Genomic DNA, 18,515 nt, shown 5'->3' on the forward strand with positions numbered 1-18,515 from the left:
CCTGCTCTAGGAGACGGGGAGACAGTGATGGGAGACGGCGAAGTGTGACCTATTACCCAGCACCTTGAGCTGCCCCAGGCTATAAACCTTGTGCTCCTTGAGTTTTGAAACATTGACCCAACCTTCCCTTTAAAAACAAACAAACAAAAAAGCGAATTTTAGAAAGGACAGGATGTTGACAGTTGGGTCTTAATGAAGTGCCCGTCTATCCAGAGCTCATACAGAGAACTTTTAGCTAATTACAGAGCTCGCATGCCAAAAAAAGATGGCGGGTGGTTGTGTTTTCCTTCTTCCAAGCAGAGCCTATGTGTTGGCGTAGAGTAGAGATGACAGGTCATGGGGTGCCTGGGTGCCTCAGTTGGTTGAGCATCCGACTCTTGGTTTCCATTGAAGTCATGATCTCACAGTTTGTAAGTTCGAGCCCCCTGTCGGGCCCTGAGCTGATCCTGCAGAGCCTGCTTGGGATTCTCTCTCTGCCCATCTCCCCGTCATGCTCTCTCTGTCTCTCACAAAATAAATAAACTTAAATAAAAAAAAAAAAAAAGAAAGAAATGAGAGGTCATTACTATCTTTGGAGACAGAAATGTTTGTTTTGGAAGCAAACACCCTGGAAAGAGGATAAAGTGCTTTGCTCACCGGAGTCTGTGTTCTTGCAGCACAAATGGTCTGGGGCGACGGGTTGGGAGAAGGTCCCAGAAAAGGAGATGGTCCATTGCGCACTGGCGTCCCTCACTTCTGTCTTTGTCGTTGCCCTTTGCAGGAGGATGAGGATTCGCCTGGTCCTGCTGTCATTCCTGAGTGTGGCCCAGAGCCATGCAGCCACAAGGCCCAACCTGGTCCTCCTGCTGGCTGACGACCTTGGCATCGGAGATCTTGGGTGCTATGGAAACAAGACCCTCAGGTGCGACGATGTGCTTGTCGTGCGAAAGCCTGGCCCTGCTCGTAGGCAGTGGTCCCCAGTGATGTGAACACAGTCACAGAGCGTGCAGACCACCCCTTCAGGGCACACTCGTTCATGTGTGACTTCTCGTGGGTGCAGGCAGATACTGGAGTCGGGAAGGCGGGCGGGACTTGATGTGTTCGAACATGGGTAGTGAGTTGCATCAACCCAGAGAGACCACTAGAAAGATACTCCTAATGACTGTCTGACCCAGTGATACTGTCCTGCTTCCACATGTCCTCCGCGTCTTCTTCCCATTGGCTCACCTCTTTATTTTCTCTGTTTGGTACCTGGCTTTGTGCCAGTGGGTGGACCCTCTGCCCCCATCCCTCCTTCTTTTGCCTCCACAGTTACCACCCTGGCTGGGACAGGTGGCCCAGAGGCATGTGTCAGGTTGGATGACTCCAGAACCTTCCAAGGATCAGGGGTCATGGTGATGCTAGAAGGACAGTGGGGACCAGAATCAGGGACAGATGAGGGCATTTCGTTTCTCAGCCCCCTGCGTAACACTAGGTTCATGTAAGATGTATTCTAAGGGCCCTTTGGTTTAAAAAAGGAAGTTGGTCCTTGAGTAATAGAATATTGGCATCAAGACGGCATTCTCTCTTTATAACGATGAGGAAACAATCACATAAACTGGTCCTGAGCTTCCTCTTACTTAGCAATGATCAGTTCAAACTGAATCACACAAGGTGGGGAAAGAGATCGTGTGCTTTTATAGAATCTTCTCATGAGATCTATCAATAGTGACTCTGTGAAGCTTGGGGATGGACGCACTGGTAAGTGCCACGGACACTGATTTACTCTCTTGCCATCACTCTGCCTCGTCATCGTCTCTTCTACATGACAATGCAGCAGGAAGGGGTGTTTCGTTGTGATGTGTCACATCAAACAGAAATTGGCTATACGTTTTTCTTTTCAGGAGAAACCATTGTGCAAGGCTTAACCAGACGTGTCTCAGTTCCACACTGAAGCTTTGCATCGGATGCTGCTTGTTCTGTTTTGTTTTGTTTTTAATGTTTAGGTATTTTTGAGACAGAGAAACCCAGGCAGGCTGCACACTGTCAGCACAGAGCCCGATGTGGGGCTCGAACCAAGAAACAATAAGTTGATGACCTGAGCCAAAATCAGGAGTGGGATGCTTAACTGACTGAGCTAAGTGACTGAGACAGTGCCCCTCTGTCATTCAAATTTTATTTTACTTATTTATTTTTTAATAATTTTGTTTAAGTTTATTTATTTTTGAGATTGAAGAGAGAATCCCAAGCAGGATCTGCGCTCTCTGCCCAGAGTGCAACACAGAGCTCAGACTCACAAACCGTGAGATCATGACCTGAGCCAAAACCAACAGTCGGAAGCTTAACTGACTGAGCCACCCAGGCATCCCGATGCTGCTTGTTGTTTTAAACTGTGAGCTTACCTGTGATATTTGTTAGAGTTTTAAACACATGGGCAATGATGAGATTTCAATTGACCACATAAGTTTTCCACCCACCGTTCGCCTCATTTTGTAAAAAATAGCGTAGATCTTACTTTTTGACACTTGCCGTACATCTCTTTTTAGTAATTTACTTTTTCTTATTCATGTCTATTCATTTTAAAAATTTTATTTATTATTTTTAATATTCTTTGTATTCCTCAGTATACATATGGCTCAGTCGGTGAAGCATCTGACTCTTGATTTTGGCTCAGGTCGTGATCTCACGGTTCATAAGATCAGGCCCCGCATCAGGCCCTGTGCGCTGACCACATAGAGCCTGCCTGGGATTCTCTCTCTCCCTCTCTGCCCCTCCCCCCTCAAAATAAATAAACATTAAAACAATATATGTATTCCTGAAGTTCACTGAGAGAACAGACAACCGTTCGTCTTCAGCTGTCTTGATTTAAAAAAATTACAATCAAGCTTTAAGGTTTTGTTTCTACCAAATCTCAAAAGGAAGAAAAAAAGCGTCAGTCTAGGGATGGGGAGGTTTAAGTCAGATACACAGATTCAGTCCTTCTAAATCTTGTAAATCTCTGACTGAAGGCAGAAAAGCACAGGGAAGAAGTTGACTGTCAAATGCACACACGAAATTCATGGGCGGGGGAGCACGTTGATGGGAGCACTGCGAGGAGATGACTGTCCCCTTGACGCTGTGCACCACCGAGGGCTACTCTGTGTGGGCACTGGGCTGTGGGCCATGATGAGCAAGATGTGTGTTAGCCCCACGGTGCAGGCGCGGAGTGCAGTGAGCCAAGCTGTCCGTTTATGGTGAGCAAGCTGCTGCGATAGGATCTGTGTCCCACACACACATCAAGACCCCCCAGGGACAAGCTTGGTCATAGGAAGCTCAGGAGAATCCCATCTGTGCCAGGACCTGCAGGACAGAAGGTGGGCTGGCAGAGAGGGTGCGGCCTCATTCCCAGCGGACGATGAGGGGTGAGAGCTCAGCGTGGTCCCAGAACAGAATGCCTAGCGTGTACACAACAACTGTGATGGGATCGGCCGGTCTGTTCCCAGAGCAGAAGCCCTGAGATGGTTTGTCTTGCATCATGCATCCTCCTAGGTGTTTCCCTGGATGATGGAGAGGTGACGCACTGTGAAAAGCCACAGTGGAGCTGCATGTGTCAAGGTCATCGTGAATGACACGAGTCTTCTGTTCTAGGACTCCCAATATTGACCGGTTGGCTGAAGGGGGCGTGAAGCTCACACAGCACCTGGCGGCATCACCCCTGTGCACCCCGAGTAGGGCAGCCTTCATGACAGGCCGCTACCCCATCCGATCAGGTAACCTGCGGGCTCCGTGGCCATGGCTGCTGGCCTCCTAAGGGCATCCCCAGACTCCTGTTTCAGTGCTCATCTCTCCTGCTTCAGGAATGGCATCTGAGTTCCTCGTGGGTGTGTATCTCTTCTCGGCCTCATCTGGAGGACTTCCCACCAGCGAGATCACGTTTGCCAAGCTTCTCAAGGGTCAAGGCTATTCAACAGCTCTCATAGGTATGGGCAGCTGTGGAGTGGGAGTCCAGGGCCTGGGACAGGACATGGTGACTGCCTTCTTACGGATGACATCACGCATACAGTTTGCACAACTTCAGATAGGGAACAAATGATCTCCATTTCAATTAAAATGCAATACACCTGTCTGAGCTATTTGAATGTAAGGATACGGTCAGTGTGTGTGTGTGTGTGTGTGTGTGTGTGTATGGATGTATGGATAGGTACATAAATGAGATAGATAGATAGATAGATAGATAGATAGATAGATAGATAGATAATGATAGATGGATGGACTGATGAATGTATGGATAAATGGAAAGGTGGATGACATAGGTGACAGAGGTTAGGATGGATAGATCAACAGATGAAGTAGATGATGGATGGGTAGATGAATGGATGAATTGTGGATGAATGGATGAATGATGGAGGGATGAATGAATGATGGATATAGGGATGGATGATGGATATATGGATAATGGGTAGATGATGGATGGATGGTTGGATGATGGATAGATGGGTGGATAATAGATGGATAATGGGTGGATGGATGGATGATGAATGGACGGATATTGGGTTGATGGATGGATGCATGATGGATGGATGATGGAGGGATGGATGGGTGCATAGAAGATGGTTAGATGGATGGATGTTGAGTGGATGGGTAATTGGTGGATGGATGGATGAATGGATGGATGGATGAATGATGGATGATGGTTAAAGATGGATGATAAATTAATGAATGGATGGGTGGATGGATAGGTGATGGATGGACAGATGAGATACAGAGATGGAATAGATGATAGATTGATAAATATAAATAGCCATCCAGCATACGAAACTATGTATACGCACTATGCTATGGAGTATTTTAATTTTATATATTAGTGCTAAAATTATGTTAGACTTTGTCTCACTTGACATTGATTTTATTCAGTTGATAGGAGTGATACATTCGTCCTTTTTTAGTTAATACGCTTAAGTCTATGTGGGTCATCAGATGAATCCTAAAATATTTCAAAGAAGCAAAATGACCATTGTCTTTCCTCCTACCTCTTGTCATTAAACCATCATGTTTTTCTTTTGTGAGACACTCAACCAATTTAGTGGTATAATTAACATTTTATAAGAGATGTTCATAGATGTTTAAAATAATTGCTGAGTTATGAGTGTGATTTGCTCATGCTTGAGGTGCAGCTTTTTGAGAAAGGATTCATTTTCACTTTTAATAATCAAGGGACAAAACCAAATTGGTCCTACAACTTTAATTTTAAGGAACTGTCTTTAAAGACACTGTGTTTTTCTGTGTATTTTTGTCACCTGCCTGTTAAATATCTTAGGTATTTTTCTTTTGTTTTCTTTTGTTATTTTTGACGCTAAATTGGTTCTTGTTTTCTGATAGAGTGAGTAGTGAATACCCTGTTGTTTGTGGAGAAGGAAGTGAAAAACCAGGGGGTTCTACAGAATAGTAGGCGTTTGGCTAATAAACGTGCAGAGCGATCCCGCTTTTCACCAGGTGGGAATCAGACGCTAACATTCAAGTTAGGGCGTTCATTGGGTCTAAACCTATCACCCGCTTCCTTCTCAGGGAAGTGGCACCTTGGGACGAACTGTCACAACAAAAGCGACTTTTGTCACCACCCGTTGAGCCACGGCTTTGATTATTTCCATGGGATCCCTGTGACCAACCTAAGGGACTGCAAGCCCGGAGAAGGCAGTGTGTTCACCAGCGGTATCAGGCTGCTGGTGTTCATCCCTCTTCAGATCATAGCGGTCACTCTCCTCACCATGGTGGTGCTCAAGTACCTGGGGCTGGTCCGTGTGCCCCCTCTGGTCTTCTTCGGCCTTCTCTGCCTGGCCGCCATGATACTGGGCCTTCTGGTGTGCTTCCTGCATTACTTCCGGCCCCTGAACTGCTTCCTGATGAGGAACCACGAGATCACCCAGCAGCCTCTATCCTACGACAACCTCATGCAGAGGCTGGTGGCAGACGCGGCCCAGTTCATTCGACGGTCAGTATCACCTTTTATCCTGACGCTGCTGCCCGTGAAGCGTAGTGTTTGGGTATTTCCGTACAGGTTGGAAAAATGGTGTGGTCTTGCCAGCCACGTTTCCCCTTCCGTGCAGAGCAGATTTGTCCAGCCAGGCTCTCGGGAGGAAGGATGCAGAGAGCGGACTGACACGTGATAGGAAGCGTAATGGCGTGGGCTCTCGCTGGAACAGCTCTGCCGACGTCCCTCACATCTCGTGCTTCTGGTACCATGCCAGAAAGGTCTCCCACATGACCAAAGGGGCTTTAAGTATCACCACGGTCATTACTGTTCAAGTGAGCCTGTAAGCACGGTCATTACTCTTCAAGCGAGCATTGTAAGTGTAGATGTCCTTGCGACACAAAGGACACGGGGAGATCCCCCATGCAAGTTTCCGAGCAAAACCACTGTGTGAGGAGAAAGGGGGAAGCTGACAATCTCGTTTAGGTCCATGAGGACCCCTTTCACGCATAGTGTTGAGGGTTGCAGTCAGCAAGGGCGGTCACCAACCAGAGAAGGGTTGGTGGCATTCCTGAGTAGGAACTATATCACGAACACCTACTGTCAAAAACAGAACCATTCTGTTCCATTTGTCACCTTAGAGAAAAGTGGATGTTTCTTTTTTTCTTTTTAAAGTTTATTTATTTTGAGAGAGAGAGACAGAGAGGGGGAAGGGCAGAAACAGAGGGAGGGAGAGAGAATCGCAAGCGGGCTCCAGTCCATGAGTGCAGAGCCAGATGCAGAGCTTGAACTCATGAACTATGAGGTCATGACCTGAGCTGAAATCAGGAGTCAGGTGCCACCCAGGTGCCCCGAGAAAAGTGGAAATTTCATCTGAAAATCACACATTGGGTCTGGGCAGTCACTGGCCGCGTGCATGCTGGGAGCGTGAGTTGTTCCGGCACCAAAGGCTGCAGAGACCGGGTTTCAGCTCAACGGCAGGAGGAAGGATGTAATGCGGGTCTGGACGGAAGATTTTAAGCTGGCAGTCATGCTCTTAAGTGTCTGTCATAATCACTTGCGTATAGAGGTGCCATTGGGTTATCGGTGCCTACGTAGGTTTGTTGGCCCGCACAGCCAGAATAATGGCTGCTCAGACTGTTACAAGAACCGAGGCTGCTGTTAAAACCGAAGGTTGCCCATCTTTTCTCTTGAGGTTGCTACTGAGCCATGCTGAGGAACATCTCCTTTTAACAAGCTCCCTGAGAGAGTCTAAAACACATGTCTCCTAGGACACTCGGAAACGTACTAGAGTGTCGATGGGGACTTTAGGGACAAAAGCTGCAATTATTGTTTTGCCCCCAGACTTTTCTAGAAGGGGATACTGACTTGTGATCTAATGCAAAAGTTTTAGAACTTTATAAGGTATACATGTTATGTTGTCATCCAGTAAGATATACATAGATTGTTAATTGAAAAAAGTCTCTTGAAGCGATTCTTTTTTTTTTTTTTTTAGCAGCATGATGGCTTCTGATACTTTGCATCTTACTCTTTTTTTTTTTTTAGTTTTTTAACATTTATTCATTTTTGACAGAGAGCAAGAGCGAGGGAGGGGCAGAGAGAGAAGGAGACACAGAATCCAAACCAGGTCCAGGCTCTGAGCTGACAGTACAGACCCCGAGGCGGGGCTTGAACTCACAAACAGTGACATCATGACCTGAGCTGAAGTCAGATGCTTAACGGACTGAACCAGCCAGGCGCTCCACTTTGCATCTTATTCTGTTGTGTGTGTGTGTGTGTGTGTGTGTGTGTGTGTGTGTGTGTGTCTGTGTGTGTGTTTGGTAATGTTTTATTTCTTTTTGAGAGAGAAAGTACGAGTGGGGGAGGGGCGCAGAGAGAGGGGGACAGAGGATACAAAGTAGGCTCTGCACTGACAGCAGTGAGTCCCCATGTGGGTCTCGAACTCAGGAACTGTGAGATCATGACCTCAGCCAAAGTCAAAGACTCAACCAACTGACCACCTAGGTGCCCCTGTAGTGTGTTATTTTTTTTAATTTTTTTTTTTAACGTTTATTCACTTTTGAGAGAGAGAGGGACAGAGTGTGAGTGGGGGAGGGGCAGAGAGAGGGAGAGACACAGAATCTGAAGCAGGCTCCAGGCTCCAAGCTGTCGGCACAGAGCCCGACACGGGGCTCGAACTCACAGACCGCGAGATCATGACCTGAGGCGAAGTTGGACGCTTAACCGACTGAGCCACCCAGGTGTCCCTGTTGTGTATCATTTTTTAAGAACTGGCTGTGACACTAAATTAGCGTCATAAGTCAACAGTGGGCCACAGTTCGCGTGGTTGAAAAAGCTCTTACCACGTGGGTTAACCTCGCTGTGTTTTCTAAGCAAGGGAGCAGCCATCCCGGACTCGGACGGCGCTCCCTGGGATTGCAGACCTGTCCACTCATGCCAGAACACAGCAGTCTGCTGTCTGCCAAATTTGCTCTAACAGCTGAACACTCGCCCATCCGTCTGCATCCACCAGCAATCTCTCAGAAACAGGAGACATTAATAATACGGTGGCCCCTGCAGAATCACAGGGGTCAGGGATCAGACTCGGCTTCTAGATGAATCACTTCTTTTCAACATGTGGTATTTTGACAGCAGTGGAGGAATCTATAGAGAGTATGAATATTCATATGATTACAAGGCATTTTAATGGGTCCCTCCGCATGTGGCTTTGGGAGGGAACCGAGAGTAATTTGATCCTAAGGGTATTGAAGCCTGTGTCGTTCATGTGGATGAGATGCAGGCATCTGCAATTTTCTGGCAGAACTAGAGATTTAAGATGTTCGAGCGGTTGAAAGTTGGGGTTATTGAGTTATTACAGAAGGGTTTATTCTTTGAAATAGATGGTTCCAGAGGAAATGCCTGTTGCTCACGTTGGTGTAGCACGTGCAGTCAGTATTAGTGAAAATACTGCATTTGTGGGCCGTGCTGCTTCCCAAAAACCTTTTGCCATGACGTTGCCTGAACACACAAAGATTGAAAACATGTAGGTAAACCCATCCTTGGGTACAGTTGTCCTCAGACTGTGTCACATGTGATACCTGATTCGCTGCGGGTGATGGCCACACGTCTTGAAAGATCTGCGTTAATGTGTCACCAAAGAATCATAGCAACATTTGTACAAAAAAAAAAGATTGTTTTAAGGAGGCGAAGACCTCATTTATATGTGTTGTGTCATTGGCCAGCATATCCTGAATAATTTAAGAAGGTCTTACCACCTTTGTGTGAGAAATGGATTCAGACTCGGCAGGAGCAGGACGATGACCAAAGCAATGGCAATGTTTCTGAAATTTATTCAAATGCGTTTCAGTTCAGAATTTCCCAGTGGAAACTGGCGCCTTCTCATGATAGGTTAGCATAAAAGACAAATGTGGGGGGTATGCAGTTCACGTTCAATTTGTATGTCAATAGTAGTGATAAAAATGGTTTAAACTGATATTTCTAACATTTATTTATTTATTTATTTATTTATTTATTTATTTATTTTTACATTTTTATTCATTTTTTTTTTTTTTGCAAGACAAAGCTAGAGCAGGGGAGGGACAGAGAGAGAGGGAGACACAGAATCCAAAGCAGGCTCTTGGCTCTGAGCTGTCAGCACAGAGCCCCTTGCAGGGCTCGAACTCACTGACTGTGAGATCACCTACTAAGCCACCCAGGCGCCCCTTTTATTTCTAAAATTTATATTCGTTCTCTAAGCCTTTTCGCTGGAATGATTTTATACTGAAGATACGGACTTGAGATGTGGAGCTGCGGATGACAGGGGCGTGAGGTCTTCTGAAGCAAATTTGCTACAGACAGGTTACCAGTGCTTACTTCTAACATTGAGTAGACTGGTGGTTGGGAATGCTGAACCACAACATGGTCCGTGGGGCCTCATCCTAATTTACTCCCAGGGATAAAATTTGTCTTGGGGAGATGTTTTTGTTGGAAGGCTAGATGATTGGTTCACCACACCATATGTTAGAAGCTGTATAGTAATTCAAGAGGCAGCTCATCCTGAACCCACTTGAATTAGCAAGACCCCTTGTTGCTCTTAGAGGCAGGAATGAGCTGTAGATTTCTTGGAGATTGCTGGCCTTCCCCCTGTGTGCTGAGTGAAGGATCCTACAGCCATCCAGCTTCCTCCCTTAGGCATTACTGTCTTCAGGGCTCAGTAAATCAGAGCCAGCTTGGGTGCAAGGCACAAACGGGGCATGTTCAAGTGTCAGCGACCTCTGCTCAGTGGTCCTTTCCTGCCAGGCCCTGGGGATACACACATCATGTCTTTCACGCTGCAAAACAGCCGTATGAGATGGGAGAAAAAAGATGTCTTCTTGTGGGGGCATTTGAGGCCCCACATTTGGAGTGAATTACCAAAGCCCTATGACTAATAGCAACACACTAGATCCAAAACCACAGCTAAGTGCCCGTGAAGCCTCCTCTCTCTTTCGGAGTGGACCATTTAGATGCCTCTGCTCTGCTCTGCCAGGGACTCTGCCAACTTGCTGATTAGAGTTGAGTACAGGGGAGGTGGAAGGAGACCGGGGAATCTTACAGATGTCTCAGCAGACCTTCTACAAATGGAAGAGTCCAGGTGTCACCCCTCAAAGGAGATGCATCCTGGTAATTCTTCCAGGAGCTCTGAGGTCCGCACAGTCATTACCATGGTGATGGAGAAGTGTTTGCATATTCTGAAAAGAAAACAGAGGCTGTATAATAACAGGTGAATTTAGTGAGTTAATTTTATTCACAAAGTAGTGTTTCGTTCATTTAAGTCAAGGCTACATTTAAAAAGGTTAATGCCACTGGGTAGAATGAGATCCTCGTTTCGTATTGTCCTCGACAGAGCGAGGGGAACCTGGGTCATTGTGTGGTGTCAGGGGCCAGATACGTTGGCCTCTTGTCTCCCTAAATTCATGGAAAATACCGCCTCGTTGCTAGGGAAAACATTACAATTGAAAGAAACTTCTCTTTGTTTTTCTCTGCGAATATTCACATGCTCAGGCTGAAGAGGGCATTTCTAAGAAGCACGGTGACTTTACACGCACCCACATAATTTGTATAGTTTATGGTATCCAGCGATTGGATTCAAAAATTCATATGAAATTGACCCTGAGAATTCTGTTCTCCAGGCTCCCGTGTTCAGTGCATATTGAACGTATTCAACATGTACTCAATATGTATTGAACATATTTAGTGTAGGTGTGTGTGTGTGCTAAGAGGCTGTCATTGGAAGTGAAATAAATGCTAATAATTTTCAGTTGAGCCTAAGAAGGGATATCTCTTGTATTTTTAGCGTTGAGTCTACTAGAAAGCAAATGCAAACTTTGGCAAAGATCTAGAGTTCCATTTTTTATTTATTTATTTATTTATTTATTTATTTATTTTTAAATTGACATCCAAGTTAGTTGGCAGGTAGTACAATAATGATCTCAGGCGTAGAATCCAGTGATTCATCCCCTACATATAACACCCAGTGCTCATCATAACAAGTGCCCTCCTTAATGTGCCCCTTGCCCATTTAGCCCATCCCTCCACCCACAATCCCTCTAGCAACCTTCTGTTTGCTCTCTGTATTTAAGAGTCTCTTATGTTTTGTACCCCTCCCTGTTTTTACATTATTTTTGCTTCCCTTCCCTTATGTTCATCGGTTTTGTATCTTAAATTCCTCATATGAGTGAAGTCATACGATGTCTTTCTCTGACTAATTTCGCTTAGCGTAATATCCTGCAGTTCCATCCACGTAGTTGCAAATGGCAAGATTTCATTCTTTTTGATTGCCGAGTAATACTCCATTGTATATATATATATATATACACCACATTTTCTTTATCCATTCATCCATCGATGGACATTTGGGCTCTTTCCACACTTTTGCTATTGTCAATAGCACTGCTATAAATATTGGGGTGCATGTGCCCCTTCGAAACAGCATACCTGTATCCCTTGGATAAGTACCTGGTAGTGCAATTGCTGGGTCATAGGGTAGTTGTATTTTTAGTTTTTTGAGGAACCTCCATACTGTTTTCCAGAATAGCTGCACCAGTTTGCATTCACACCAACAGTGCAAAAGGGTTTCTCCGCATCCTCGCCAACACCTATTGTTGCCTGACTTGTTAACGTTAGCCATTCTGACAGGTGTGAGGTGGTATCTCCTTGTGGTTTTGATTTGTATTTCCCTGATGATGAGGGATGTTGAGCATCTTTTCATGTGTGTGTTAGTCATCTGGAAGTGTTCTTTGGAAAAGTGTCTATTCATGTGTTTTGCCCATTTCTTCACTGGATTATTTGTTTTTCAGGTGTTGAGTTTCATAAGTTCTTTACAGATTTAGGATACGAACCCTTCATCTGATACATCATTTACAAACATCTTCTCCCATTCCATCAGTTGCCTTTTAGTTTTTTTGATTGTTTTCCTTCGACATGCAGAAACCTTTTGTCTTGATGAGGTCCCTAGAGTTCTATTTTTAATGTCTGATTTCCCAGAGTGGCAAGATCTCATTTTTGTGACTTCAACAAATCCTGACTTGCAAAGGGAAGCGACCATGACATCAGAATGTTGGAAAAGCATGAGTAAGCAGAGGAGGTAACTTTGCCACACAGAGAGTATGTGCTTCCTGGAGGGTCACGGGGAAGTGCTCCCTCTACCATTGTCCATGGTGTGCAGTTTTACAGGAAATAGAGACTTCTTTCTGCAAACATTGTTGTCATCATAATGCTGTAAAACCTGGAACTGGCTGATAAATGTATCAGCGGAAGACCTGACCTTTTATCCTGTTCCACTGCCATTGATATTTGGCACAGTCAAAATCTTGAAATGCATTTACAGGGTCCCTTCGACCTAGCCTTTGACATTTCCAGCCAGACCGTGGTATAAGTGGCCATGATGAATAGCTGCGATTTGGCACAAAGCACCTTCTGAAGAAAGAGATTGTGGGATGACTTTATTAGTTTAAATAAGAATTTAAGCCAGAAAGGAATGGGGGTGATATCGATTTTAATTCACGGGGAGAAAAGTACATCAGATTAACGATTAAGGGCAACACAAAGGGACACATATGTGTTCAACAGGAGAAAGGTTAAGTAATTAAAGAATGGTCTTGCTCAGTAAGGATAGATGCCCCTTGATTGGTTTCTACCTTGCATGAGCCAATAGGATGTGGGTTTAGGAATGCAGGGGGTTTGGGCTCTTAGTATGAGTGTCCGTCCCAGGCTGAGCAAGCCACAAGCCAAATACAGTTATGGGCAGCTCCTTGCTTTTTGCTCTAGTGTGTCTAGATCCACAGCATTCCTAACCGAAGGGGGCATGTGGATAAAGCACTCTCAGACCTTCCTCCTTTCATCAAACACACACATCTCTTTTATGCCCTGGGATTATGACCTAAACTGGAATCAGCAAGCGCGGCCTTTGGGACGTCAGGCATTGAAGCACAGATTCCCAGGGGTCCAGGCTGGTGAGGAAATTAGCAATGGGTGGTCTGGGTCTGGAGGCCCAAGGGAACTGGCTTTGGTTCAGCTCCTTCCCAGTGGTGGCCTGCTGTCCCTCAGAAATGCAGGCTGGTGCTGCTGACTTGTCCCTTGTTCCAGAGAGGAGGTCCTGGGTGGTTCAGTTGACTGGGTATCCAACTCTCGATTTCGGCTCAGCTCATGATCTCACGGTTCCGAGAGTTCAAGCCCCACATCGGGCTCCGTGCTGACAGCATGGAGCGTGCTTCAGATCCTCTGTCCCCTTCTCTCTTTGCACCTCCCTGCTTGCTCTCCATCTGTCAAAAACAAATAAACATTTATCTTAAAAAAGAGAAAGGATTAATGCCTATTTGTGAGAGGGAACTATTTGAGGGGGAGTTTTTTTTATGGGAAACTTCTCAGTGTTTTAACGTTAGCTTGTTTTTTTAGCACTCAGAACCACTGTTGAATGAATGAATTGCTGTACTCTCTGGGCCTTAGAATAGACCCCATTTTACTCACTTCCCGGGGTCCTCTTTTTGTGTCCTTCATGGGCTTCTCTCCCTGTCCCTAGGCTGGGGGCGAACCTGCACAATAGATGATGTGTCTTCTATTGTCCATCAGGATCATAACAGTTATTCCTAGCAGGCACATTTACTGTGATGGGGTGAATATACTCTCCTGTTCTCTTTCTCTCCCCTTGGAGGGCCCATCCAAGGAGGCTCTCTCTGCCACCATTTTAGGTACTCTCCTAGTAACTGAAAAGAAATGCGATCGATTTTCCAAAGGCACTTTGGAGAAACCATCTCCTTCCTCGGGGTCTCATTTCCTATTACAACAATTACAGATGTTTTTATTTCCTGCTACCTAAAATGCAGGGAAACAATCTTTTTATTTTGTTTCTGCATAACCTCAGTGTCTTGCAGTTACCTCACCCCTAAAAATAAAATCTTTCTTTGGGTTAGGAGAATGAATGCATGGATGCCAGGGAATTTACAACCAGAAGCAGCAAAGAATCTTTCCTGTACCTGTTGTAGGGTAGGGCGTGTGGGTGACCTCAGGTACATGCATTCAGGTCACAGTGGGCTTGGAGAGTCACAGCTGGTGATGCGTGGGTTCAGAGTCCGGTAGCCTCCGTTGGTGACCCATCTAATGTAACGTGAGAGCCACAGACAAGTCTGCGTGTGCGGAATTCTTGCACAGAGAGCCCAGCATGAAGGTCAGCAGATGAGGCCAGTGTGGGCAGGCTGGAAGGATGTGGGTGAAGACTGAAACCAGGCAGCTTTTTTTTAGGTCTGTTACATAGATTGGCTTTCAGACCTGGGTGTCCATTTCGTCTCCCTGCGTTTTCGAGGGAAGAAGGTGGCTTTCCTAGTTTTCTCGTCTTTGTTTTTGTTTTCCAGAGCCATCTCTATTTTTCTGTGGCTCCAAAAGTGACACGTGCTACTCTAAAAAATTGAAGCAGTGTAAAAATGGGTAATGCCGAATGTTGACATTGTTGCTGGTCTTTGCTCCTTCACACTAAGTTCTCGCTTTCCCCAGCCCAAGGTGCAGCAAAGTCTGTGTGTTAGTGGTGTCTCTCTGGGTTTCTTTCCATACATGTCAGTTTTTATTTTTAAAATTGTTATGATTTAGGGCTACCTGGCTGGCTCAGTTGGTAGAGCATGTGACTCTTGACCTCGGAGTTGGGAGTTCAAGCCCCACAATGCATGTAGAGATTATTTAAAAATAAAATCTTTAATTTTTTTAATGTTTAATTTTTGAGAGAGAGAGAATGAGCAGGGGAGGGGCAGAGAGAGAGGGAGATACAGAACCTGATGCGGGGCTCAAACCCATGAACCGTGAGATCATGACCTGAGCCAAACTCGGATGCTTCACCAACTGAGCCACCCAGCCACCCCTAAAAATAAAATCTTTTAAAAAATTATTCCTATTTGTTGAATGAATAATTTGGGGGCTCCGTGTAATCACACTGGTGCTTTTAGCTCATCTGGGTAGCAAATACCCAGGACAGGTGCCTGCCATCATCTAGTGTCCTGTCTGTGAGTATACACCGGGAGAGTGCTGACATAGACGTGTTTGTGGAAAGCATTTGCACGCAGCGTCACGTTGCATGAACCTTTGGAACCTGCCTCTCTCCAGGAGCAAGTTATTGACCCTGCCAAGTTGAGATTGGTTTCTGGCGGCAGGATCTGAGAAAGCCTACCTTTATAGTTTCAGTCCCGAGTACCATGTCAGCCAAATGTTCATCCGGTCGATGTGGTGGTGTGTGTGGAGGGAACAGAGGAATCGCTGGGTGTGTACATCTGTGTCTGTACACAGCGGCGGCTCTGACCTCTGGCTGGGTGACTGGTGATGCCGTTCGCTGCCTCGTGCCTGCTGTAATCACAGCATCCGAGGGCTCTCAGAAGGAATCAACACATATTCCTGTGTGCTTCCCAGTTATGCCCGACACTGGCTCATGCTGGGACTTTGGTTGAATAAGAACGGTCAAGCCCTTGGATGAGGAATATGCTGTTCCAGACCTTCATGGCAGACAGAAAAAAACAAAAACAAACAAAAAGAAAACAACAACAACTTGAGAAAAAAAAAACCAAATGCCTTCTCTGTCTCCTTGCCTATGTTTTCACCCTGTATATATAGGACATCAGTCTTTGCATTCTCAGATTGAAATGATTGCAGGCTACTGGGAAGGCACAGAGCTGCCTGCTGTATTTTTACAAACACAGCGAAAGCACGTAGCGGCGGAAAGTTCTCTATCTTTTCACACGGCGTGCAAGACTGTGGCAATACATTTTCGGAAGTGTGTACTGAAGTACGGAAGGTAATAAAACGGGACCTAAGCTGTTATTGACGAGTCTCCCTCCCAGCAACTTGATGGAGTGTCCCGGAGGCTTCTAGGTCGTAGACCCAGGTGTCCTCGATGACTCTGACCTCCTCTCTGTCAAAGGCTGTTGCTCAGCGAGAATTGCTACCCCAGAGAGGAGGCTGTGAGTCACACTGCAGGGTGTGTGCACGGAAGCCATGGATTTGCGTGTGCCTAGCTCACGTCCCATGCACCGTCCAGTGTCCCTGTAGTCCCACACGGTAAATCTTCGTGCCATAGGCTGTCACAAGCCCCGGTCCACTTGACATTTCCCAGCATTGCTGGTGCATCTAATACCTGATCCCCGTGCTTTGGCACCCAGCACCATGGCTGGTGTCCGTGATGTCCTGTCCGCTCAGTGAAAAACCACCTTGCAGAGACATGATAGAAGACAGACTCGTGTAACTCTGTGCACTCTTATCATACACGCACGGATGACCTTCTCCCCTTCCGCGGAGGGTCCTCCTATGTCCCAGGAACAGAAGTCACCGTGCACGGCTCAGGTTCATCTCCACAGTGGTGCACACCCTCTCCCCCCGACGGCTCTTACTACCCTCATCATGAGCACCGTGTGTCTGGGGTTCCCTGATTTGCTTGTTGGGACAACGTTATCACTTACTGTTTTTGTTTTCGGCTCACATTTCAAAATGCCTCCATGTTGGGATCCTGCCAGTCTGTCTTCTTCATCAGCGGTCTTTCTTCTTCATGCATCTATCCATCCATCCATCTGTTTATTTATTTCTCTGAAACTGTTGGGCATGTGACACCTCTTCATTCTCAGCAAATTCTGTCAAGCACATCCCATATCTCCAGCTCTGACCACATACATGCTCGGAAGATGGCGTTTTTAAGCTGTCTGTTTTCCTTAACATTAAGCCCCAAAGTAAGCAGGACAGCACAGGACGGTGGAATTGGACCCATATGCGATGCACCTGCCTATTTAGGGACAAGTGTAAAGGGTGTAATTCCAGGTTGGTTGGGGGGAATCTAACCCAATTTTTAGGGTCCCCACCTGCCTCTTGGGAAGGGGGGTGCAGCATGTCCAAGTCTCAGTAAACTCCCAAAAGCACCAGGATGGGGGCCTCACTGGCTGCCCTGTAGGGCAGAGGTCCATGGCCTGTCATGGCTTAGCATCTTCCAGGGTATCTACCCCTACAAGTGGCCAGAGCGATACCATGCTAGACGTGCTCACATGCAGGTCAGCTTGGGGATGCCTCCCGTGCATCCATCTGAACGTTAATGGATCTTTCCTTTCTGAGAAATAACAGGAAGTTACGGGAGACTAGATGTTGTGGGTTCGGATCCTCACGGTAATTCCACTTTTGGGGAGAGGTGGCACAGACCACATACAGGCTTTTTGCTCATCTGCTGGCTGGTGTTTTTGTTTCTGTTTGGCTTAGCCGTGAAACAATAACTGGCTCAGTTTGATCTGGTTTCTGAGAATAGAAGGGACCCAGCTCACTCAGTATGCGATGCTTTATGCTTATTTTCTGCTTCAAAAGGCAAGGGAATGTCAGTGCAAGGAGCAACCTTAAAAGTCAAGTGTGACAAGCACAGGATCTGAGGAGTGACCTGCGAGGCGCTGCATGGGCAGGAGGAACCCGAGTTATATGCACATGAGGAAATAAAAATGCATTTGGCAGAGTGCGCATTCATTTCCTTATCAGAGGTAGACTCATTAGTGTTGCGATACCCCGTTCTAAATTTGAGATGTTGTTCGTTATCGTGGCGACTTAACATACTAAATAAATATGTAAAGGCATATTGATGTCATTGATTTCATTAAACAGATTATTTTTTGAGAGCTTTTGGTGACTGGCAAAGATGGTGAACAGAAGTGACAGTCACTTCAAGGTGATCAGAGGCTTCTGACGTAGTTTATATGTTATGACGTATATACCTATACCAACAGGTGCATATTTGTATGTGTATGTATTTATACATATACTAATAATATATATAGGTGTATATGTGTGTGTATGTATATACACAGCTATACTAATATATGAGTTTATATCTGTGTGTGTATATATATATATCTACACTAATGATACACATGTATGTGTATATATATATATATATATATATATATATATACACACATCATACTAATATATATTTGTGTGGATGTATACATGCACCTATACTAATAATATACATATGGGTTTGTGTGTGTGTATATACACCTATACTAATATACATATAGGCGTATATGACTACATATATATATATTATCTATGCTAAAAGTATATGTATAGGTGTGTATGTGTACATATATAT

General features: G+C 45.5%; 1 protein-coding gene across 3 annotated transcripts in view; it reads left to right on the plus strand.

Annotated features, from left to right (window-relative positions):
• STS (steroid sulfatase) overlaps nt 1-18,515 on the plus strand; it is a 167,677-nt gene that overhangs the window by 80,922 nt on the left and 68,240 nt on the right. For all 3 annotated transcript variants that reach the window (XM_045470664.1, XM_045470665.1, XM_045470666.1), the window contains 4 exons: nt 761-901; nt 3,586-3,707; nt 3,795-3,917; nt 5,503-5,926. In XM_045470664.1, the coding sequence (XP_045326620.1) occupies nt 765-901; nt 3,586-3,707; nt 3,795-3,917; nt 5,503-5,926 (806 nt within the window). In that variant the 5' untranslated portion in view covers nt 761-764. The remainder of the gene's footprint in view (nt 1-760; nt 902-3,585; nt 3,708-3,794; nt 3,918-5,502; nt 5,927-18,515) is intronic.

The sequence above is a fragment of the Leopardus geoffroyi genome, chromosome X (assembly GCF_018350155.1).
Source record: "Leopardus geoffroyi isolate Oge1 chromosome X, O.geoffroyi_Oge1_pat1.0, whole genome shotgun sequence".
NCBI classification, from domain to species: Eukaryota; Metazoa; Chordata; class Mammalia; order Carnivora; family Felidae; genus Leopardus; species Leopardus geoffroyi.